Raw genomic sequence first — 26,472 nt, 5'->3', positions numbered from 1 at the left:
CATTAAAAAAAGTTACACGGTAATTTAATTTTATACCTTTTGCACATATATTTGCCATATGAGTTTAAACAGAAGGAACTGAATATTTTAGGTTTACTGTAAAGTTCTTTACTACTCTCTACTGAACTATACATAATAATTACTGCAGAGGAGCTAGAGAATCAAGTAATAGCTTAGGCCTCTACATCATTCATGTATTTTTTCATTAGTTTACCAACATTAGAAGTGCTAGTAAGGAGAAGACAAGTCCTTTATTAATAATTGCATATTACTGGAGAATGTTGTGGGAAATTTGTTGGAATTAGGAATGTTGTTACATGTTGTTCCTACTCTGAATACTGCTAAAATGAAATATGTGCCTAAAAAGATTTCATCTAAATCATGAAAGTCCATTGTTTGTACACTAAATTAGAACAATGAAGCCATAGATACTAATATTCATGTCATATTGAAATCCAGTCAGTGTTTGAAACTTGCACATAAGTAATCTTTAAGGGTTTGCCTGGTCCATTAAGTATATCAACTTACTGGTCTTCTCTTACATTGGCAACCAGAATAAAACATTAATGTTTAATGAGGAAGTTACTGAACTGAATAATGATTTCAAATAAAATATACACAAGGTTTACTGTATGCATGTTTTTGTTTGGATAATTACAACTTTTGACCCTCAGTATCAAATCATTTTCACATGATGACAACACTATTGGTAGAATGCTGTAATTATTAAAATAAAACCTTGCCTACTATAAACGTTGCTTTAATTTTGAATTAAGAAAAAAATATTGTAAAAATATTAAATTTTATTTCTCCAGTTATAATTTCCATCCCTATAAACAATTACCATTAATGTGAGCCATTGGAGCTATGTGTTTCAAAAGATGCATGCAAAAGTGGAGGGAGAAGCCATTTCATTTTTTTTTTCTAGTAACAAATTATTTCTCATTGATAATTATATAGAAAATAAAATTTTACTGTGAATTTATTAATTTTGAGTAACTAAAAACAACTGGTCAATGATTTTTTATTTAGACTATTTAAAAATTGATTAAACTCCTTATTACTTTAACCAGTCAGCAATTTGTTTACAAAAATTATGCAAAACAAATGTATATTTGTATAGATTAAATTTTGTTCTACAAAAAAGTGTGTAACTGATAACATTTACAAGTATTGTTACTTTTTTAAAATTTGGATTCGATGCTTCTCCCATCTAGTAGAAGCAAATAAAAGGCTCATTCTTGTTCACCTTCATCAACAAAACAAACTAAACAATAAATAGACTTAAACATTTTCACCTCTTAAACAAAATAATATAAAAAATTTCCACCCTAAAAGAATTGGGAACACACCCACATCATGCAGTTACCAATTAAAAATTAATCTAAGTATGAATATTGCATGATCTTTAGCTTTCATATAGCTATAAGAAATTCCCTACCATAGAATATTAAATAATATATATACATTTTTAATCATTTCTATATACATGGTGATTATAAGAAAGGTTTCATAATTCAGCACATCATAATCACGTATGGTGACTATAGTTTCATATAACTTAAGAACTCTCATTACCCACATTAATAAGCCAGAATATAAAATAAGAACCTCCTATCTTTTCTATTTCCTCAGATATTGCTCATGTACTGAATTAAACACATTAGCCTCTAACTTTTTTCATTTTTTAGGAATAGCCCATATATACACTTATTTGTGAATGTGTGACATTGCAACAATCAATTGAAAGCTCAGAATGCATCCCCCCCTTTGGCTTTCACTGCCATCTTCTTGTGTTAAGGTGCCATCTCATTCTTTCTAAACAAGATTTCAAGAAAATGGGTTTGTACCTTTAGTCTGCTCAATATCATATTTTTTAAGAGTGAAATACAGCTTAGTTACTAAACTTGATAAATTATAATGAAATTCTATGGTATTATTATAGTAACATGATTTTTTTGGTTATTCAAATGTATATATAAAACCCAAAAGATATTTTGTTTCACATCATCAAAATGCAAAATTTCTTAAGAGTTAGCAAGCTACAAGACGCAGTGATCGAGTACAAAGGTTATAAACAAGAGATAATTGTTTGCTTTAATTCTTCATTTACCATTCTATGTTTTAAGACAAATAAGTTTAAGAAATTGTTGGTAAATAGTAATTATATATACATGAAGCATAACAACTCAAATGGGATTGTATCTTACAACTTACTATTCCACTGAAACATAGCCAAGACATGCCATTTTGTAAAAAACTAGAGGTCACTTTTATATAACTGGATACATAACATGAATGCATGTGCAATTTATTGTTCTAACTTTTGCATTGTTAGCTAGGCATAACCAGAAGAAGCATATAGTAAAAATAATATATATAGATGGAAGTGAAAATACTACTTGATCAGCTAATGATCACCTAGCAAACTAAGTCATCTTGACTTTACACGGAAAATAAAATCCTTACATTACTGGCTTCCCCACTTTGTCCATTGAAAGCTTGGTATTTGAACAGAACCTCAGCTTTCATCATTACACTTTTCCTTTAGTTAACTTTAGAATACTACTTTTTATGACTTTTTTTTACAATAAACATTTTATGATTGGAAATTCTGGTTCTGTTTGTTTTGCCAATGAAAAATTCAGTAACGTAGGGTTTTATTCTCCATGAAGGTCAAGACAGCTAAGTCTGTCATGTGATCCTTAGCAGATCAAATGATATGTCCACTTCCATCCCTGTCTTAATTGGTTCCTGCCTTTAATAAGATGACATACATGGGCTACTAGATTATAGAGTGTATTCTAAAGCTTTAAAAATTTTGCTTATAATAATAATAATACAATAGTTAGTCAAATATTATGAAGACTGTTTTGCTCTATCAACTGATAAAATTGTAGTTACTGCTAGAACAGGATAGGTGCTACACCTGTTGAAGAAAGATGATGAGGAATAAAAATAAGAAAGTTTAGTTTTGGCTATTTGCTGGTTTTTGACCTTGGGACACTGTGGATAGTTCACAAGTGATGTATATACACAGGAGCTAGAAAAACTATGCCAAGTAGCTTCTGATGACGTGTGTGTAGCATTTTCTTTTAGATACTACTCCTTCACTTTGGATATAATATAGGAGTTGGCTTCCTAAAGACACTGATTGTATAGTGTTCAAAGCTTAGAGTATGTATCATACGTTAGTCATCTAATGTTATCTCCTATTGGCTGTTATTCTTAGTTTACCCTGTACAGTGGAGCACTGTTAAGCTGCAGTATTTGGATGGGGTCAACCAGCTTAATCGCGGCTTAAGCCTTTGTGACTGAATAGCAGAAGTCGCCAACAGCTCCGCCGAGGAGCCTCATCCTGGCCATTGCAAGATCATTATATCGGATTATCGAATTAAAAATAATACTTTAATTATTGATCACTTTTTTCACGGATTTACCGCAGATTAACTTTAATGTATGGAGAGGTGTGATTCAGTAACAATGGCGGCCTCCATAAAGCTGACATAGAGAGCGGATAAGGTAGATTAACGGTCGATTTCTATTGTAATATATTTTTTTTATTTCTCAAATTAAAGCAAATCCTTTTTAAATATCCCCTTGAAGTTATAAAACCAGGACTAAATTCGTAAGCTGTGTTTTTACACGTTCTGACACGATAATCCTAGCTCACAAGACTTGCTACAGCAGCTTAAGCGATTTCGCGGTTTACTGGTCTGCAGTTTACTCCACTGTACTTAAGCTCTACAATGTATCACTGGATTTCCGTAAGAGAGATAACTTTAGAGGTTAATAACAACATTATTCACACCAGAACTAACTTCTTTTTCTTTTTTAGTTTGCAAAGAATAATAACAAAATAGGTTGTCAAATATAAAAAGGCAAAATGTCTTCAGTAGAAAACGTACTAATCAAACAAGATCAACTTTAAAACTAACTTTCAATGGTAAATAAATTAATTATATATGAATGACATTTTTGACAAAAGCATTCTGTAATCCTTCAATACTTACTTAAAAAAGAAAAAAGGTATTAGTGTTACTGTTAACATCAACCAAAGGTGAATGAATAAAAATATTATATTTTCAAACAGCTGTTCTCATATGCATAATAACAGTATGTTATTCCTGTATTAAATGAACTGGCTGTTATATGGATTTTTGTTTCACTGGTTGGTTGAGGCTGTAGTCAGGAAACAAAATCCTAAGATCTTATTTTCCCTTTGTGAAGTTTCAACATGACAAATATTATAGATATTATATTAGTGAACTCAAAGCCATTACATAAAATAACTTGCTGTTTTGCCAGCTCTTCAAAATGATGAATTAGTTCAAGTAGAAATAAACAACAATATTAAAATAAATAAATAATAATGTGCTATTAATCTTTACTTTAATTTTGACTCATAAATGATTCATCTGGAATTGATAAAAATTGTTTCAAAAACTTAATCTAGTTCATTCTCTTGCAAGTTTGTCCATTTATCCTTGCCGACCCAATGAGCTCTGGTATTGGAAGGAAAGCCTCATCAGCACTAGATGTAGCAGATTAGTGTGGTCAGTATACTGTTATACTTCTTTTTACTTTTTTACTTCCATCTATAAATTCTTAAAAATATTTAGGTATCTCTGCATGTTGAAAATAATTTATCTTCTTGAAAACTACAAAAAAAAATTAGTGACATACATCACTGGGACAGAGTCATTCACATTAATTTCCTGCCTCATTTTGGTTTGTTTGTATCGGGGAAGCTCCACTACAGCCCAGTTTTTACACAGCTGAGTAAGACATTCCAAGATGGAACACTGTAAAAAAACCAACATTGAAATTGAAATATATCTAAGTTATTCAGTTTTATCTTAGAAAGTCATAAATTAAAATGTTGGTTCGATTACACTAAATAATAAAATAACAAATGCATTAATTATGTTCAAGGAATGCATTACAATGGCAATATTAAGTACCTAATTGTTATTTCAAGTAAACCTAACTAAACTTCTTGAGACAAAATTATAGACAAAACATTTTACTGCTAACCTGGAATTCCAGTGACGAAGAACATAATAATTTATGAAGTGGCTTTAAAACAAATTCTTTAAGTTCTACAAATGGTCGTAAAGGCCAACGACTGATCAATGTTAAAACAGAAGACCTCCACTGAAGCCCATTCCAAACTTGTAAGTAGTGAATCAAAAAGCTTTCAACTTCTGGTATCCCTTCCTGTACAGAAAACAATATATCCCAGCATTGAAACTCTAAATTTTAAAGTAGTGAAAATGAACACAAAATATGTAGAAACGAATAATATAAATATAGATAGATGCTACAATGTCATGACGAAGTCCAATTTTTTTTAATGACATCTATAGCAGGTAATTTCATGAAAAAAAAGTAAAATGTATGAAAATTTTTATTGCTACTAATTATTAACTTCAAGATACTCAGAGAATATTAAAAAGTTAGAGAAAGCTTGAATGAGGAACAGAAAGAACTTTATTACATATTTAACACCATGACAAATGTACAACATTTTGACATCAGCAGGTAAATGTTTTATTAGTAGGTACCAACTGCACTATATTTCATTATATTCTAACCTGTATGCTGACATGAGAAATTTTTAGATAAATATTTATATCTCTGATAATACTGAATACGTACAATTTTTTACTTATTGCATATTGTAAGAGGTAACCATTTTGTTTTCTTCTTAATATGCACACAAATGCTTCAGTTTTGTAATTGAATGCTCTTATTTTTCAGGTAAGTAATTATTTCTCTTGGTTCCTCAAATGAGCATTGTTATTTCTAGGTAACCTAATCATGACTTACCACAATGTTTCATAGTAATACTTGTTTGTGCAATACAAACCTACTTAAGTAAGAAATCAAATCAAATATTTTTTTTCCAACTATATTTTCATTATACATGCAATAAATAGTTAATTAGTAATTAAAATGTAAACATTTTATAGCATCTTGTGTGCAAAAAATGGAATTCAAGTTGAATATTTGTAGTGTAATAAGGTAATAACACTGTTTCAATAAGAGCATAAAAATTTAATTTCAAGGCATGAAAGAGCAGATTTACAATACATTTTTTAGAATAATCAGTAAAAATTACTATATATAGGATTAACCAACAAATCTGATACACCATTCCCAAGAATTATGATGGAAAATTACTACCACGGAATATTGTTTCATACATAATTTCAGACACACAATATATGGATATTTGCACCAATTTATAATAACTCAGTTTTCTGCATTATAAGCAAACAATATTTTACAATAACTTATAGTAAATTATTCACACATTTTTGGTATCAGTCAAGTAAGATCTTATGGTACTTTAAGATAAAATTAACAAAATCTATTCATATTAGTTCCCTGCTTTAAAAAGGGGGTTGTTATGTACAAATATTCTCTGAGCAATATACATTCACACATATATATTTGAATGGAGAAAATGTTTGGTAACACCTATTCAAAGCAAACATTAATAACACACACACACACACACACACAAATGCATGTAAAACCTGTAATTCTTCAGTAACATCTGTAAGTGTTCTCAGAATATGCCTTCCTCGCCGTTTTTTCCCTTCAGCAAAATGAAATGGCTCTAGATAAAAGAATACATGCCACAGCATTATTACATACTCTGTTGATTTACTTAAGAAAGAATCATTCATATTGCAGTTTTAAGTTGTTCTATTTTCTTGTGGTTAAAAATGACCTGATAATTACTATAACTTGATTCAGCTACTAAAAAAGCTTTTAATAGCTAATTATCTTAGTTGTGAGGTTATCCCATACACACTTTAATTGTTTTCTGGTGATTGAGGGTTTTTATAAGTCAAAGTGGTTCACTACTGTTTAACCTTCATCAGTACACCTGGGGTCTATATGGACCCCAAAGATAAATATTTCTTTATATTTTTTTTTGACCAGTTATATTTTAAAATAAATCATTAATAGATACATTGGTGTCACTCTGTCCAAGCTTAAGCTTTTCCAGACGATGGTTAAGATAAATAATATCTGTTAATAAGTTGTTCTTGATACAAGCAAGAAATTACATATTGTACAGTTAAAATGTCATCTGGGAAGGATAAAAACAGGACGTGACTATTTAAAAAGAACAGCATCACTAAATCTATTGAGCACTTAGTTTTGGAAAAAAAAAATAATGAAAATGGCCATGTCAATATGCAGTATTTTAATTTAACAGCAAGAAATTTAGCTGATATATGTATTAACCTTCACCAGTACTTCTGTTTTGCAGTTGAATAATTTTTGTAAATAAAAATTTGCATGGGGTCCATGTAGAACCCAATTAATGTATAGATTTGGAACTCTGTGTCTACATCAGGCAGTGTGTGTATGGACTCACACAGGTTATCCATTGTGATTACATATTTAGATCTCTCCTGAAGTGATGTGCACAACCTATTTCAGAGATGTCTCCAGAATTCCCACGCAAAGCAGAAGGCATCAAATCTGCCTTTATAAATCTAGAATTGCTTGACACAAGACAGCATGCTGGTCAAGGTGTTCCAGCAACAAAAAATCTATGTTATCTTTGCCCAAAAATCATGGACAGAAAAGTCTGTCAAACCTGTACAGCATGTGGAAACCATGTCTACACTGATCACTCCACACCTAGTATATGGTGTAATGAGTGTTTGTAAAATGACTGATAAAAGATATGAGACACACTTTACATTCACTCAGAATAAGTTTCACTTACATTTGGAGTTAGTTTAGCTGTGAAACAAAGTTTGATGTAGTTCGACCCCTTTGATTCCATTTGGACCCTAAGCATACTTTCATATAGTTTGGTGTTTTTTGTTACATACTCGAGAAATCTGTTTCTTCATTCACCAGTTTATTAATTTTAACTATAAGAAGTCAATTAGAGAAGAAGTGGCCCTATAATATTAAAATATGTCTATGATGACAATTTTTTGTCTAAATATGAGATGGATATAAGTAAATTTCATATTTTGTATTATAAATCACATTATATACTTATGGTAGTAAGTCTTTCTTACAGTTTATCTGCACAATGCTATAAAAAGCCAGTATGCTTTTCAACACCTAAATAACTTCCACATAATGATCATTAAATATATGCAGGGTCTGTATGGACCCCAGGTGTACTGAAAGGTGGATATTTTAATGTGTACTGATGAAGGATAAAATAACAATTTGTGGCAATATTATAAATTCACAGATTTCTTTATGATATTTAATGTTAAATATAATCAAATCTAGTATGAAATACAGACAATTTATCTCCTATGTTTTAATAGGATATAGTCAATAACACATGCTACTACTGATCAATTTGATGTACTGTGAAAGTCATAAGCCTGTAAACAGTTGTAATATACCAACAGAAAACTAAGTGCAAAACTCCAGATGCTTGAAGAAACACAGTTATGTTAGTTCATTGTAACCCTTTTAAGGATTAATTTATAAATCATATATTATTCTTAATTCCTATGCAAGAATAATCGTTGTATTCTTATGTATAAGAAATAAATGACCTTACAGCACCAACTTGTTTTTATTTAATTGGATGCTTGGCATTTCATTTTACAGCTTCTTCAAAGTGTTCCACTAAAACACAAATTGTAATTAAAAGTACAAAGTTTCAAATGATTTAAATAAGAAGTTCTAATCAAACATAAAGGATGCATTTCTGCAGCATATGTTTGACATATTAAGTAGCACAGCTAATTGTTGAAAGAAAGTATAAATCCTCACCAAAACCACCAAGTACAGTGAAAGAAAATTCAGAAAAGCTCTTCTCACTTAACAGCAACAATCACAGATGAATAACGAAAAGATGCGATGAAAAAATAAAATATTTAGAATTATATGTACTTGTTATTTCAATCTATACCTTTGATAAAACTTTTCTTTATTACATGTTACAGTTATTTATTTGAACAATAAAGTTTACTACTTATTATTTCAAACATTCTGTAGAAATGCACACCAAGTTCTATTATAATTTATTATTTAAACCACTTGTACAGTTTGTGTTTCAGTACAATGTTCCTCAAAAAGATGTAAAGCAAAATACTAAGTGTCCAAGTAAAGAAAAACAACAGTTTGTGTTATAAAGTGATTTATTTCTAGTATTAGAGTTTACTATAGTGCTGTTTATAATAACAGGCTAAAAGCATTCAAATATTGTAACTTCTATTTTTATTTATGTTGAAACTACAGCAAGAAAACAGTATCTTAGTTTTTAAATAACACTGCAACTTTCTAAATAAATCTATCTTTCCTTTACTTCGTAAGTTAAATTTTGTTCAAACACAAAGGAATGATAACAAACATACATACATTTAATTTCCTTTTTCCTTTTATAATGCAAAAACAAAAAATAATATAAATTAACACCCTTCTTATATACCTGCAGAGTCTGTCTTTATCATCTACAACATAATCAAGTATGTACATACCATCAAACAATAACACTCTCAAAAGAAACTTCATCCTTACTAGTAGTGTTCGGTCAGTGCAACTGGAGAGAATTATTCGACGAACTGGGGAACGAAGAACGGACAGTATTCCATTGGGTGGCTTGAAAGAAATTGTTAATTTTTTTTTTTGAAAAATAAACAATTATTTCAGAAAATGAATAACTGAAGTCATTAAAAACTATATATCATTGTATGTTTATTGACAAATATTCTGTAACTGCATATGTCTTAACATTCATACTGAGTAGATGCAAGTTTTAACTAGAACAGTTATTTAGCTGCAGCCAAGGGGCTCATAGAATGACCAAGTTTTTTTTTTAAAGTACAAACTTTTAGTGCATAACTCCAACTCTTGACAGAATTGATATCTAATTAATTCTTGTACACTGTTATTCTAAATTCAAATGATACTTTATAGAAACAACAACAGTGTAACATCTAATACTCGAGAAAGATGGAAATTTATATCAATATAGTTCCTACTGGAGTTTGGGACAATGGTTACTACGATAACCTATTTTTAGACTTTATTTTTACTTACTTTCAAGTTCTCCAACAAACTTTGCAGTTCTTGAAATGTTTTAATCCCACTTTTTCCAAGAACTGACTGATACTGAATCTCTGGCCTAACAAAATCCTAATGAACATAAAAAAAAATATTTTAGTTGTAATAATAACTAAAGTTTAATGATTAATGTTTAAGTAACTTTTGGATAAAATTAGCAACAAAAAATAGAATCATTGTACTTATTTGATATTATACTAATATAAATGAATCAAAGTGTTAAGTTCTATTTTGAAAATTTACACAGATGTATATAGAATTGCTAACAACATACAGTATTAACTTTGCTGTTACAGTCAATGTGTCATCTATATAGTAAAAACAAATGTAAATCAATTACTTATTGTTTTTTTTCTTTTCTGACAAAACTGAATAACAAACTTTTAATAAAAACAAACTACTCTAAGAAATTATGGGATGTAGGATTTTAAATTGTTGATCCAAATGAACAATTGAGTGAAACAATAGTTATTTCAGGAGCACCAAACATTCAATGAACCAGTTTCATTAAAAACACATTACTAATTACAACTTGTGGAACATGAATCTCCTCAAAATAGGAGATTTATGGTTTGACTTGGTGTGTATAATGGAATGTCAAAGTATACAATGCCACAGTCTTTTCACAGTTACATTCAAAATCAAAATATAGTTTATAATTCAAATTTGAATTTCTTAACTTTAAAAGTAAATATTTAATTATCAAAACTTCACTTCTTTATTCCATGTGATATTTCTGCTCTGAATTACTCTCTTTAGATTTTCTTTCTTCTCTTATATAGGTTTCACCAATGTCCACCACAATTAGATACACCAATTATTGAATATTAACAGGCAAGAATTTGAAATAAGAACCTCCCAACTTTTTTATTTTATGAGATATCAATAAATTTGCTACATTCACCATAGAAGTTCCTTCCAGCTCTGCACTTTTCAAATCACTTATTTTCCATGCCTACTTTTCAATGGAACATGTTTAAAAGTAATTGAAGGACTATTTTGTCATACTCCATGATTACAATGACTGTATATTACTTTATCTTGGTAAAAGGTACCATTTTTCAAGCAGCTTTTATTATTTGTAGACAGAAATAAGTGATCTATTAGGTAATGAGATTTCTTTAGTCTATTTATAGGTTGCACAGAAAGCTAGATACATTAAAGTAGCTTTGCAGCATTCTATTTTAATGACTGGATTACTGTTTCTGTTTTGATGTGCATATTTCTGAGTTATATGAATGTTTGGACAATCAACAGTGTGAAAAAGTTCTTACTGAAGTACATGGTAGGTTTCTTATTTTTATGTACATTTTCTTATTTATTAATATTTAACTTTTAAAAGAAACAAATGCAATATTAAAAAAAAATTATGTTAGATAACAAGATTTAAATGAAAAATAAAACAAAGAATACTTTTAACAGCACCTGTCGAGCAACACACAACCAGTTATAAATGCATGACGTAATCTGATCTACTTGTTTATTGCACCACACTACCCAGTAATTTATTGATTGTTAAGATAGTTAGAAGTGGCTCAAAGAGTAATAGAATTAAACTAAAGTATTTGTGAAAAGTTAGAGGGCCTAAAGCCCTTTAAGATAAATAATTTTACTCACTTTTATAATTTGAAGTCACTCTGGCAATAAAAACAAAATAAAAAAAAACAGATATTTTTATTTTATTTTATATTTATAATATTTCTGGCAATTAAAAAAAAGATATTCTCAATAATAATGAGTATGAACCCTTCTGACACTAAAGTAGTTACTGTATTTATAGGTCTGATTAATTAACAAACAACAATGTGAATCCTGTCTTATTTCTTATTCAGTGCAATGCCAAACTCTTTGATAATGCATGGTGGCAAGGACCATATGTAGTTCATCAGCAATAAAACAGTAATACAGCAAGTTCCCATTATACATCATGATGCATTCCTAAAAAGTGAGATGTATATATGAATGCATTCCTGAAAAATTTTGATCCACTCTTGAATGACCTTTTTAAGGGAGTATCATGGCTTCTCTAACTACCATGTGCTATACAACACATGCATTCAAATACAATATGTTTGTCCTCTGCTGTCTTGACAAAGAAACGCTGCTTCATACACACATATTGGTAGTACAGTATTGGTAAATTACTTGGGACTTAGTTGAATTGACCAACTATGTGATCTTTCCTGTGGGAACAAAACTTGTAAACAAACAAGATTAAAGACTTATAAAATTATGCAGTGATTATAGAATTATAGTGAGTAATTTATGTTGTTTCATATTTTTTACACACTAAAGGAAATTCAGAATTTAAAAAAAAAATATTATTTTATAAAATTTAGAACTTAAAACTTATATACTGTTAAAGTGCACATTATTAGCTACAATGTTATGATATACGAATTGATATAACATGAACAAAAAGTAGTTTAATTAAATTTTGAATTTAACTCAGCAATAGCTTTGTGCCATCTTCATTAAGGAATGCCTTGTCAGAGAGAATTAATATTAGCAATGAAACATACTGTTAGTAATTGGTAAACACTACACCTAGAAAAGTAGCTGACAATATTAATCTGCTTTAGTAATGAAACAAAGCAACATTTTTTGATACTTGGGCAGTAACTGGTCAATGCTGTAATAATGAAACAATGCAAAGAGATGCAATGTATAACAAGAACCCACTGTACCAAACAGTCATGTTGTACTGGCAGTGGGCATTATGTAGCATAGTGACCTTTCATGACTTAAATTAGAATGTACAGTTTATAGACTGTCCGATAACTTGTCTGCAGCCTTCCCATAAAGAAACTGATCACCCCATTGTAAGCTGTCACTGTCAATGATGGGCTTCTGGTATTTTAACAGCTCTGACTACTTATGCTATTGTGAAGAACCTCAGGCTAATAATAGTAACATATACTGTCACACGGTTATAAGAAAACACTACCCAAATTTTGAGCAATCATGAAACAGCAAAATAATCAAATAACCAAAGGATATATGAAGCTTTAACATAAATATCAATAATATATGAAATTCTTTGGAAATGCAGTCAGGTGTAATTGTGCAAAATAAGGTTGAATGTTTGCCACTGTTATTATTGGTAATTTCAAACCATTTCAAAGCTAAAAAAAAACTACTGAAAAATTCTTAACAAAAGACTGGCTATCAGATATTGCATTAAAATTACTTGCTCAAGCCTAGTTGTCAAAAAGATATCTTGTAATTTTTTCTTCTTTCATTTCTAACAAATAAACGAACAATAATGACTAATAAAACATAAGGTTTAGATTTGAAAGCAATATACAAGAATTAATATATTTATGCTATGACCCTATTAATCCTTAAACAGTGGGAATGCTGTAGACAGCACCATCAACTGATGATGGCTGCTGTTTAAGGGTTAGTGACACATTCATTTTACTATTAGAAAGTACACTTAGATTTTCTTTAAGAATATAAACGTTTTTGTTTTATAGCTTTTTGCTGCCTTTATGCCTACACACTACACTGATTAAATGTTAGTCAAACAATTTATAAGAAAATTGTTTGGTTTGTTTTTTGAATTTTATGCAAAACGACTTGAGGGTTATTTTGCTAGTCATCCCCCTAATTTAGCAATGATAGACTAAAGGAAAGATCACCTGCTGCAAATTCTTGGGCTACTATTTTATCAATAAATTGTGTGCTTAACAGCCACATCATAATGCCTCCATGGCTGAATGAGTAGGCATGCTGGGTGATGGGAATATGAGCCCATGACCTGCAAAATACACATTGAACACCCTAACCACCATCAGGGTATATCAGGCCCTACCTCCAATTATTTTAAGACATTGGTAGATTAGGTGTTAACTGCAAATAATGAAAAGACTGTACTTGCTCTTTGTTAAATACATTAAGAGCTGAAATATGTTCATAAAAGTGGTTTATGTACATAGTAATAGCATAAAGTGTACTTGAATCAAGTCTGAAGTTAGAATAAGTTCTTCTCACAATGTGTGTGTATATATATTAGAGTGAGTTGATAAAATATTTGTTTTTCAATTTTGCACAAAGCTACACAAGGGTTATTTGCACTACCCGTCCCTAGTTTAGTAGTGCAAGACCTAGAGGGAGGACAGTTAGTCATCACTACCCACTGCCAACTTTTGGGCTACTCTTTTACCAACAAATAGTGGGATTGACTACCACTATTTAATGTCTTCACGACTGAAAGGATGAGCATGTTTGGTGTGATGGGGATACGAACTTGTGACCCTCTGGTTACGAGTTGAGTGCCTTAATCACCTGGTCGTGCGGGGCCTGATAAAACATTAAGTAGAGATAAAGAGAATATAAGAAAAGAAAAACTAATTACCTCTTCCTGATGTACCATTGTATATTGTATTTCTGGTACACTTGGGGTTAAAATATGGAGGGTCCGACTCTTTACTTCTTTAATCAAGGAATCCCATCCTCCAAGAGAACGGAAAAACTTTTGCTGCATTGAGTATATATTTATCTTTACAACATGTCAGAGTAATTAGTCTTTAAAAATAAAGTACGTAATAACATCAATTATTAAATAAACTGTCCAAAAACAAATCTCTTCAGATTTTTGAAAATAATTTTAAACCGTTTTTTGAAGTCTGGTTCTTAAGTTTATTTTACTTACAATCTACATATAAAAATAAAAATAAATTTACACAAAATGTAATATATGACTGAGAACTTGTTACTCTGAAACACTGACAGAATAACACATACTTCTAAAGAATCAAGAATATTTACAAAATGAATATAAAAACACATAATATGAGGTTAAAATAATATCAAATATTTTCTGATCAATAATTTAAAATATACACAAATGCTATAATTATAATTGATATACACTCAAGACGTTTTATATGTGTGCATTATCATGCCCATAAATCTGTTTTTTTTATGATATAGGTTATAACTGACTCACTTTTTAATTTTGGATAATCCATTTTCATAATAACATATAAACTTAAATAGTGTTGGCGTATCACCCATTCTTAAAATGTAAACCAGCGATTCAAAATACCATCTACTTCAGATTCTATGAACATATCCTTTTCACTGCATATTAAAATATTAACTATTAACCCTTTCAAGCAGGTTAAGGGTCAAAGGCCATGTCATCATGATTGTTCACTTGCATTCAAAACTTTATTGAACTACTATTTTATGAATTTATGTCAATAAGTTTTGTATCAACTTGTAGATTATAATTCAAACTTTAATATTATATCTAAGTTAATTTCTTAATTAAACTTAACTTTCAAATTTAAATATTTTAAATTTTATTATAATCATGTAAAGTTATCATTATAAAATAACCCCTTCAATTACTTTTTATGCAAATCAAGTACCTGTGGCCAAAAAACTCAAATGATGACTTATTCAACTTACACTTGTGGATAAGCATTTGGTAAAGATGGTTTTAAACCTTTAGGATTCACTTCATTATAGAGTATAGTGATCAACTATGTATGGTATAGGATGAATGACCAATAATTCTCATATAAAATGATATTTAATCATCAAATTCATGATTTCCATGACATAATATGAAAGAAATGACAGGCATTTTATAACAAGAGACTTGCTTGATCTTAGCTATGAAATTATAAATTATGATTATGTAAATATTATGTAAATCTAAAAAAAATTACAAGAGTTGAACTTCTATATTTCCATACTTTCTGTTTTGGTTGAACTGTTACAAGATCAGGTCTATATGTTTTGTACAGTGTCAGAAGTCCTGTTAGGTATGGCTGTGCTCCCTGTGTAAAAATGAAATATAAACAAAATTTGTATCATAAATTAACATTAAAATTAAGATTTACAAATTTATGTATATCAAATAACTTTTTAATTAACTACTAGATTTCAATATTAATTTATTAAACTAAATGCTCCCTGTAGAATTCTCAAAAGTTATAGTAAAGGACTTTACTTTCAAAATTTTTCTTTTACATGTTTGACTCATAGAAAAATATTTAGAACTCCAATCGCAAGCAACTTGTACTGATATGCAAGGAATGGATTAAGAGTTTCAACAACATTTTACAGTATTTTGCCTAACTCTACTGACTGCATTATTAAAAAATCATTCACTCATTACAGTTGCTCACAGCTTTTTAAGTGTTGAGAAGCGCTCTGTGTGAAAATAACAATGATATCAGTTTTCCAATAATGGTATGTAGGGTGAACCACCTATAAACTCTGTTCAATAAATAATTTATTAATAATAAAATACACATACAAATACCTTATTTATCAACATTTAAAAAAATAATAATAATAACAGCAAAACATAAAACTCAACTAGTAATAAGTGAAGCTACGTAATTATACTTTCATGTTCCTACTTATAAAGATTAATGATTAGAATGCATTGTTTCATCAGTGGGGTACCCATACTATTAATATTTTTAAGACTTTTTTATTTTACACAGAAATCAAATTTCTATTTTCTGAATTTTTGACATAACTTTTAAAACAAATAAATAGTAATATTAAAACAGATAAAAACTGAGTGAACTTGAAGATATTATAAAAAAATTAAAATATAAACTGTAACAGAAATTTATCTCTATTAATCCTAAACTGTCTCAGATTTTAATGAGTTTACATCTCTCCATTTAATATTACTGTTTATTGTTATCTGAATAATCTCTAAACACTAAACCCAGGTAACAAAGCTATAAATCAACCAGCAAATGCATGGCTCAAGTTTAGAAACAAAGTATTGAATTATGTTACACATGAGCAGCTTGCACTCATATTATATTTAAATGTTTTTCTAGTTGAGTTTTTCCTATCTAACCTAAGTAATTTTTTATATTTTACATTTTAGTTACTTTCAAAATAAATAAAAAATATACATGAAAATGAGGAATTTAGTACTCATGCTTGACCCCTCATTTTTGCTCAACTCCCACAGTACTTAAGCAGTTTTTTGTAATGATGGTGGTAGTATTCAAAACAATCATTTCCAATATGCAATTAAGAAAACAAAATATTAGCACAAAAAATACAAGGACCTAAAAATGTTATAGTTGGATTTCTAATTAAACTACAAGTGGATTAAAATAATTTACTTGTCAGGCTAAGTAATTAAAAAACTGCCATAAGAACGAGTTAGTCTTATACAAAAGCCAGTGAGCAGAATTCTTTTTTTCCTAAAAGTATAAATGTAGAGAATATTACTAACACTTTTTGAAAGATAGAATCTGATTGGAGGATATGTCACATAGATTTGACTTCCTGGTTTATATTTCTGTAAAGCAAGATTACAAGTTGCAAATTTAGATTTAGTCTCAGCAATATCTATGCTATAAATGTGTAATTTACAGTAAACTCAGGACATGTCAGTGGTAGTAAAAAGTTCTAAAGTGGACACTTTGGAGCAAACATTTATGTGATACAGAGAAATGAAAAGTGAGAGGTTATTCAAACCTTTCCTTTTGAAATTATGATAATAAAACTTATATAATATTAACATTTGCTTTATTAACTATAAATTTTGTTAAATGCAATATATTTGGTAATTAGTTTAAACTTCCAACGTAACTCCATAGAGAAAAACAATATGAAAAATGCACTTTGACTAACCAGTGTTTAGAAGGTTAAAGTACATATTATTTGCTTAATATTAATTTATTAAACAAGTGGCTGTCACTTCTGTCAGTCATACAATTTGTCCAAGGAAAGGACTCTGTCTTTCCATAAAAAACATCCAAGTATTTAATTTTATCATTTATATATCTGTTTATGATATTTTAAAATAACTAATTCAAAACATATTTTACATCCTCTGAAAGTGACATTGAAATAACTTGGAATTGTGTTGTAGGAAAAAATATGAAGAAAAACTGGAACACTTCTACTCATTCATACTAATCTAAAATGCTTGTCATATTTGCAGATTATACTGTTAGAGAACAAATTTTTGTTAAAATAACAAATCGATTACTTTGCAAAATGCCTTGGACATTATACTTCCTAATTATTAGTTTTATTATTTGATTTGCCAATAGATGTTTTTAAAGTTGTTCTTCATTAGTAATTCCCACCCTTTTATCTTCAGCATGTGATGTGAAAAAAAATCTGATAATAATAAATTTTCACAAAAAGAAGGAAAGCATAAGAAAAATAGAATTTAGTTTATTGTATTCTCATGGGATTATACTTTACTAGCAAATAAAAATATACTTCATAGGATGTGGAGAAATATTCTAAACAAACCAGTATGTGTGTTATTTATAGGTGAGATTCCTTAGAGTTGTGCAAAAAGGTAAGTTTAAAGATTTCTTAAATTTTTATTTGCAAGTTACACTAAATAAATGTTACAAAATGAGAAATATTTTAAACTATTTTTCAACATAAAGTTGTCAAAATAAAAACAGAATAATTATTTTAACATTTTATACACAAGCATGCATTTGAAACACAAAAGGTGCTCACCAGTTATGATACAGTTAAAAAACAAAACAGGATTCCAGTAGTTTGATAATATTATTTGTACTGCTTATCTAATACTATAAAACATTATGTGTCAGTTTGTCTCTTGGTCATGCCCTGATGTCATAGCAAGTTGTTAAATAACTTAGTTTGGCTTCTCATAAAGTAGAAAAAAGTAATCTACAACATTATTGAAAATTAATGACATACTTGAACTAAACTGTAAAACAATTGCACCTTTTTCACAATTTGTAAACATATCTTTGTTAAATTGTCAAGTTATGCCAGAAAAAGTTTTCCAGTTGCAAAAAAAATGGCCTTTCCTAAATGAAAAAGTCAAACTTAATGACATAATTTAGATTTGACACCCATTTGATTAATAAACCACTCACTGAAGAAATATAGATAATCATAACCATAAGAATGAAGTCCATTATGCTCAATTTCTCCTAATTTCGTAAGTTGCGCAAGTTTAATTCCACATTTCCTCTTTTTACTGACTGTTTCCACTTTAGTTGGATTTAATTGCTAACACAGGCATAAATGGTTCCTAAATTTGGGCATTTTTCTGCTATATAAAATCTCAAAGGAGTTTCCATGACCAGATCAGGCATGATGTTATGCATGTAACATCACATCATCCACATCATTATGATGTCAAACTAGGAAGGAAGACAATGCATTAATGTGCATTTTGCTATTGTATCCAGAAAAACTGGATAGAAGTAGATGTTAATGAGAAATGGGCCAGTTGGTTCTGAATATCAGTGAGAACAGGGTGTGAACCAATGTGAAGCAATTCCAGGGCTAGTAGAGAACTAAGTGAATCAGTATAAATAGTGCAGTTGGAGTACTGCTCAGCTTCAATATGATCCAGGGCAACAGAAATGGCAAACAGTTCAGCAGCGAACACAGCAGCTGTAGAGGGGATTCTGCACGCAACAACCGAACTGCAAACAAACCATGGCAGAGCCCACAGAGTCACCTCATTTGGAACCATCAGTATAATTTGGAATGGAAAGATTGTTCAAAAGATGTTCAGTAAATAAAAGACGGTACATCCAATCAGGAGTATCTGCTTTTCTCAGATGACTTAAAGAAAGATCACATTTGGGGACTGTATTAAGCCATGGTGGGATTGGCTGGCAGTGGATTCTGCAATGTTATCCAAGAACAGACCCAATACATCTAATTGTGACTGGATGCAAAGACCAAAAGGAGCAATGGCAGATTGTCTGTTCTGAAAAAGTATGGCCCACCAAGAAAGGAAAACACAATCCCAGGTGGGATGCTTTGGTAAGGAACGAAGTTCCTCAACTTCGCAAATGGCGAAGGTGCAAAGAAGGTTCATGAGATTCTATGTATAAGCTCTGAACTGGGGAGGTGCAGAAAGCCCCAGTACAGAATCAAAGTCCTTGATGATGAATGGGGTCCAGTATGTTTAATGTTGACGTCTGGCAGAGTCATAGAACAGTGATCCATAGTAGAGTTTCTATCGATTAAGAGCACGATATATCTTTAACATAGAACATTGATCTGCTCCCCAACTGGTGATAGAGAGGACACGGATGTTCAGAACTTTTGTGCATTTGACCTGTAGCTGCTTAATGTGTGGTATAAAGGTCAGCTTAGGTCAAAGATAAGCCCCAAGAACTTGGTCTCAGGGACCACAGGCAGCAAAACTTCACCAATACGAAGTTTGGGATCAGGGTAAATACCCCTTTGGTGGCAAAAGTGCATGCAAATGGTTTTAGAGAGAGAGATATTAAAGTTGTTTGCCGTGATCCTCTTCAGTACATGATCGAGGGCAGTTTGTACTTGCTGCTCAATATATCTCATATTTGACAACTGACACGAGATGTGAAAGTCATTGACATACAGCCCGTTTGCAACAGTGAGAGGGAGTTGTTCTGTGATGGCATTTATCTTTATACTGAAAAGTGTGACACTCAAAACGCAGCCCTGAAGGACTCCAAGTTCCTGTTAGAAAAGTATGGGAAAGTATCGAACCAACATGAAATTGGAATTTCCTGACCGTTAAAAAATTGCCATGTAATCCAAATGTATGGAAGTCTTGCAAAATGCTATACCTCAATGTTGTGTCATAAGCCTTCTCAATGTCAAAGAATATTGATACAAGATGTTGTTGTTTGAGAAAGGCTTCTCTGATTGATGTTTCAAGTCGAATCAGGTTGTCCATGGTGGAGTGCTGTCGTCGGAGCCCACATTGGGTGATTCGAGGAACCAAACAAGATGAGCATCAACCATCCTCTCTAAGGTCTTACAGAGACAGTTCGTCAAAGCAATTGGATAGTAGTTTGAAAGAATCTTGGGATCTTTCTCAGACTTAGAGAAAGGTAAGATAATAGACTGGTGCCAGGCATTAGGAAAAATATTCTCGTGCCAGATCCTGTTAAAAACAATTAGAAGAATATCAAAAGAAGCAGTAGATGGAGGGCACAGCATGTCATAGTGTACATCATCTGGTCCAACAGATGTACTGTGAGACCGATGAAGGGCCAGATCCAGTTCCACCAGTGTAAAGAGACAATTATAGTCATAGAGACAGTCAGTTTGAAAGGAGAGAGGTGAACACTCTGCCCAAGTCTTGATGGCAAAAAAGGTGGAGGAACAAGCAGAAGTGCTAGATACCCAGGAAAAGCTTTCACCTAGAGTATCAGTGATGCTCCGGATATCAGCTACTTCTTGGCCATCAGAGAGTAAGATCGAGAGGGGACAGAATTGTAGTGCCCACTGACCTTTTGAACCCTGTCCTATATGACTTTGGAACTGGTGGTAGAAGATATGCCAGTTGTGAACTTAATCCATGATTCCTTCTGGCTTTGATGTCTTACCCACCTAGCATGTGCATGGGCCTGCTGGAAATCGATGAGGTTTGAAAGTGTGGGATATCTACAGAAAGTATCCCAGGCTTGTTTTTGAGCCTTCCATCCCATGTGGCAGGCAGGATTCCACCATGGAAGAGGATATAGTGGAAAATGTGTCAAGGTGTTAGGAATACATTGAGCAGCTGCTTGTCAATTACTGCTTCCACACAGATGGCTGAAAGATGACAGCAGGATCAAGTTCTGCAAGAGTAGTGAAAGTGAACCAATCTGCCTGATCCAGCTTCCACTGGGGCATGCAGGTTGGGTAACATTGACCACAACCAGTCTCTCTCAAAAGTATAGCAAAATGATCACTGCCTCGTGAATTATTGTCAACTCTCTATGAAATTGGGAGAATAATGAAGGGGAGCAAACTGAAAGATTAATAGCAGTAAAGGACTGACTAGGTGCATGAATATAAATGGAAGAACCAGTATTGAAAAGAGAAAGGTTGTGATCAGACAGCATATGCTCTACAGAGCTACTCATCCTATCAATAACAGCACTTCCCCAGAAGGGATGATGTCCATTAAAGTCCCCTAGGATAAGAAAGGGAGACGGTAACTGTTCAATGAGAGCAGCAAGGTCTGATTGTTCATATGTCTGTCCAGAGACAGATAGAGAGAACAAACAGTGATGGTATGACCCAAGGAAACACAGATAACTACAGCCTCCAAGGGTGTGTTGAGTGACAAAGACAGGATGGGCACATGCTGATCAACCAACAGTGCCACCCCTCCAAGTACTCATCCATCACACAGCCTGTCATTTCAGTACAGAGAAAACTGCCAAAAAATAACTGTATCGGCAGGTTTCAGAAATGTTTCTTGAAAGGAAAGACATACAGGATGGTAGGAAGCAATCAGTGTTTTGATGTCATCCAGATTAAAACGTAAACCTCGACAGTTCCATTGTATCAAGGTGGCTATTTCTAATGACGTGTAGGTGAATTGGTTGAAGAACCCTTCTGTTTACGACCACATCTTTTTTTCCTTATTCGAGGGAGGTCAATCGGCATCCATGGATCCTGCCCTGGATTGATTGGGTAAGTCTTTGTTGTCGGAAGGGGAATCCAGTGACTGAGGGCACAAACAAATGATTGTTTTGCATCTTGGGGTGGAAGAAGAAGATGTATCCAAAAAAATGCCTATTCCTGGAACCAAAGGATGTACATCATGGGGTTTGTTAGAATGTATGGGAGGAACAGAGATGAGTGTACAAGTTGATTCATCAACTTTTTTAACCATGGAGGTAAAAAGGCTTTTCATTTGTTTTGAGAACAATTCTCTTGAAGGCACAGAGAGATCTGTCTGCACTCCTACTGTAGTTGTGGAATGAAGTGCAGCAGCATGTGTCTGAGATGAAATGGATAACAGCAATTTCCGAGCCTCAGGATAAGTAATGAGTCGTTTTCAAATGTTGCACCTCTTTTTCCTCCAACCACTTAAGGCAAGAATGAAAGTGGGAAGGGTGAGAACCATTGCAGTTGACACAATGTGGGCCTGTTTCACACTCATTAGCATTGTGGTTCTTGTCACCACAACAAGCACATGTCAGGGAACCATGACATGACATTTTTGAGTGACCAAACCTCTGACACTAGAAACATTGGAGAGGGTTTGGAATGTACGGCCGTACTCTGCAATTTAGATAACCTGCTTTGATGGTGGGAGGTGCACATGGTGATGTGAATGTCAAAACAAAGATATTTGTCGGCAGAATAACTCCATCTTTGCGAGTGGAGATGCTCCTTGCTGCTGAAACTTATTGAGTGGAGAATCCAGCGAGAATCTCTGACTTAGGGACATTCTTCAAATCCCTCTCAATAATAACTCCTCATGATTCATTCAAACCTCAATAGGTATATCCCCAATTGCCTTTGAATCCAAGGAGTTCACTGTGTTGGAATGTGGATGTTTCAACCAATATGTCTCCAGATCAAAGCTTCTTTACTGACTTTGGAGAGCGAACAAGTCCCTCCAGTCCCTCTGAAAGAGAATGTAGGATGAGAATATGAGGCACAACTGGTGGTACAGGTGTTGAAGATTGCTGATCAGTCTTCAAGATGTGGTCATTTACCTATTGACTGTTTTTTCACTATTTTATTTAAATTTTTATTAGGAGAATCCATAGGATAAAAGAATTTCTGTTCCCACTGACCCCACCCACCATGGAGCCCTATGAGGGGACACAATACAACATCAAGCAAGGATACTGCAGCAACGCCAGGGTTTCATGATCACTATACCCAAACACCAGCATCAGACACAATGTCCACAACAACTGCTGAGAACTTCCAACACTGGTACTTGGTTGACCCTAACACAAGTGGACTAGCTGATTGACCCAAAAGGGGCCACCCAAAGGCTGCCCATCTATAGAATTCAAAGCCAAAGTGGTGTGTTAGGGTGCAACCCCTCAACCACCAGAATCCTCTCCTCCCCTTCACGGGTTGACACAAATGGCAAACACGTGGATGGATGTTTAGATCCCAGAGGAGGTAAACTGAAAGAACAGTACCTTCACTCACCTCTCACCACATACAGGAATCCACACCAATTGGTAAACCCACAAGAACTTGGAATTGCTTGCCCATTAAAAAAAAGTTTAATACAAATTGGCAAATGGCCATGCAACCAAAATAAGTGGAAATCTCACAAAATGCCATATTATTTTTATATTATTACTAACATTTAAAAATAAAGAAGGATTAGATGATAACTAGTACAACTACCATCACAACTGTCATTGAACAAAATACAATTAAAAGTACTTTTCATTAAAAAAAAATATATAATATAAAAAAAATGCCAAAACAAATCACTCACCACTTTACTCTGCAATGCTATAACACGTCGAACTCTAAAAGGCAGAACATCCTCTTTCCGAGTTAACAGGTAGAGAAGATGACATGCAAAAGGGCTCTGAGAAATGAAACAGCAGCATAAACTCTTAGGAGTTACAACTTTCTGCATTATAATTTTCATGGAAGACATATATACATGTTTATAATATCCCTAACTTTAATATTCTACTATTAATTCAGGAGCAAAAAGAAATAAACTTTGTTTGTATGTGTGAAAATTAATCTAAAAATTAAACTACAAGTATTATTATATTGTTAGAAAGACTGATTTCATTAAGATGGATGTGCCAATAGCATAAAAACTTTAAATCAAACGACACGATACTTAATCTTTGAAATTTATGTTCCTGTTTATTCCTTAGATGAACAATTATTACTCCTTTTCACGTACTCCACATATAAAAAAAAAACATGTCGGAAAAATTAAGTGTAGATTTCTGACTCTTATTATCTATAAATAATTTTCTATATTTTTACTTAAATGAGGAGAAAACCTGTAAATTTTCTAATAAGGTTTTATGTATGAAAAATTAAATCACAATTTTGAAGCTTTAAAAAGTTAAATATAACCTTATTTACAGATTTACTGCACGAAAACTAATAATTTTACTATGAGAATAAAGCAATTATAAGTATCATGAAAAAAACTATGAGGAACGTGACTAAAAAAGAAATAATATACATAGGATCAATTTAATTTTGTTTCTCCCAAGTTTATAGAATATAAAACTGCAGTGCTATATAGGTACAGGACATATTAGTTCAATAGTTTGCTTACACTCATACACATTTTTCTCACATGATGTCATTACAGTGCTTGAAACAAACTTAGGTCTGACATGGTTTGGTCGTTAGGATGTTTGACTTGCAATCTGAGTTGAGAATTTAAATCCCCATCATTGAACATAATCACCCATTCAGTTGTGGGGCACTATAATGAGATGGTCAATCTCACTATTCATTGGTAAAATAGCAGCTTAAGAGTCAGTGGTGAGTGGTATTGACTAACTGCCTTTACTATTATTTCAATGTTAAAATAGGGACAGCAACCTAGAGAGATGGGAATTACCAGGTAAATCTGCCTGAAAATCGTCAACGATGCATCAGCATCCTTGGTGTCCCAACAGTCATAGCAGCCTCCAAACTAAAACAAATCAATTACTTGCAAAATACTAACAAAAACAATTCCTGCTCTTAATAGAAACAGTCAGCTGAATGAATTTCTAGAATTATTTCAAATTCATATTTTTTAACATAAAGATTCTAGATGCATTTTTTAACAATACATTTCTTAATATAAAATTTTAAAAAATCTATAGAGACTCACACATTTGAGCACTATTCCTTATTCTTTACTTTAACCTTGGGGGATCAAAAATGCATGAGAATAATGTCCAATGAAAGACTTGAAACAACGATGCAATAAAACTACTACACCCATCAAACGAACCATAGCTGGACACTTTTGCAACAAATGTTTTAATCCTTTGACTAAAGTTACTTTCAATATATGTGGAAATTTTGTGAGTTATCTACTGCCTACAGCACACTTGTATTCAACTGCTGAAAGTATACCACACCATATATGGCAAACCAGCAGTCAAGGGGTTAAATAAAGAAAATTAAACAATCTGGATTTAATCATGTATTATTAATATTATCAATATTAAAATCTAGAAAATAGTAGCATTTGAATTACATTTAATTGAACAAAAATGTTATTTAAATGCTAATCAATTCAACTGTTCAAATATCTTTATAGCTTTGTAAACTCTTTCAAAGCCGCACAATATTATGAAGATAGAATCTAACTTTTTCTCAAAACTGAAATGTAAACAAAGTACATAAGAATAACTTCTTTAAAATATTTCTTTAATTCTCTCCTTTTTGTCATTAATTTCTATTTTGGGTACTTTCTTTTTTCCTTTTATATGCAAAAACAGCTCGTTTGGGTTGAGAAAATATTTTACATAGAAGAGCGAACAACGTTTTGACCTTCTTCGGTCATCGTCAGGTTCACAAAGAAAGAGGTAACTGACCGGAAGCTGACCACATGTTTGAAATGGGTTGTGTAACTGTGTGTCGAAATGTAGAGGGCAGTATTAGATGTTTGAATATATAATTTTATTTATTTTATTATATTAATATAGGTATAAAGGCGTTCCTTTA

General features: G+C 31.8%; 1 protein-coding gene across 4 annotated transcripts in view; it reads right to left on the bottom strand.

Moving 5' to 3' along the window:
• LOC143232172 (centromere protein I-like) overlaps positions 1-26,472 on the bottom strand; it is a 68,661-nt gene that overhangs the window by 6,149 nt on the left and 36,040 nt on the right. For 2 of the 4 annotated variants that reach the window (XM_076467279.1, XM_076467280.1), the window contains exons 6-14: positions 25,373-25,447; positions 24,266-24,361; positions 15,783-15,866; positions 14,432-14,554; positions 10,048-10,143; positions 9,486-9,606; positions 6,546-6,628; positions 5,038-5,220; positions 4,687-4,805 (exon numbers count right to left, since the gene is read on the bottom strand). In XM_076467279.1, the coding sequence (XP_076323394.1) occupies positions 4,687-4,805; positions 5,038-5,220; positions 6,546-6,628; positions 9,486-9,606; positions 10,048-10,143; positions 14,432-14,554; positions 15,783-15,866; positions 24,266-24,361; positions 25,373-25,447 (980 nt within the window). The remainder of the gene's footprint in view (positions 1-4,686; positions 4,806-5,037; positions 5,221-6,545; positions 6,629-9,485; positions 9,607-10,047; positions 10,144-14,431; positions 14,555-15,782; positions 15,867-24,265; positions 24,362-25,372; positions 25,448-26,472) is intronic. The other 2 variants (XM_076467281.1, XM_076467282.1) reach the window with 1 other exon arrangement.

Source organism: Tachypleus tridentatus, chromosome 11 (assembly GCF_004210375.1).
Source record: "Tachypleus tridentatus isolate NWPU-2018 chromosome 11, ASM421037v1, whole genome shotgun sequence".
NCBI lineage: Eukaryota > Metazoa > Arthropoda > Merostomata > Xiphosura > Limulidae > Tachypleus > Tachypleus tridentatus.
The sequence above is the reverse complement of the archived record's forward strand: the minus strand, read 5'-3'. Positions and strand labels throughout refer to the sequence as shown.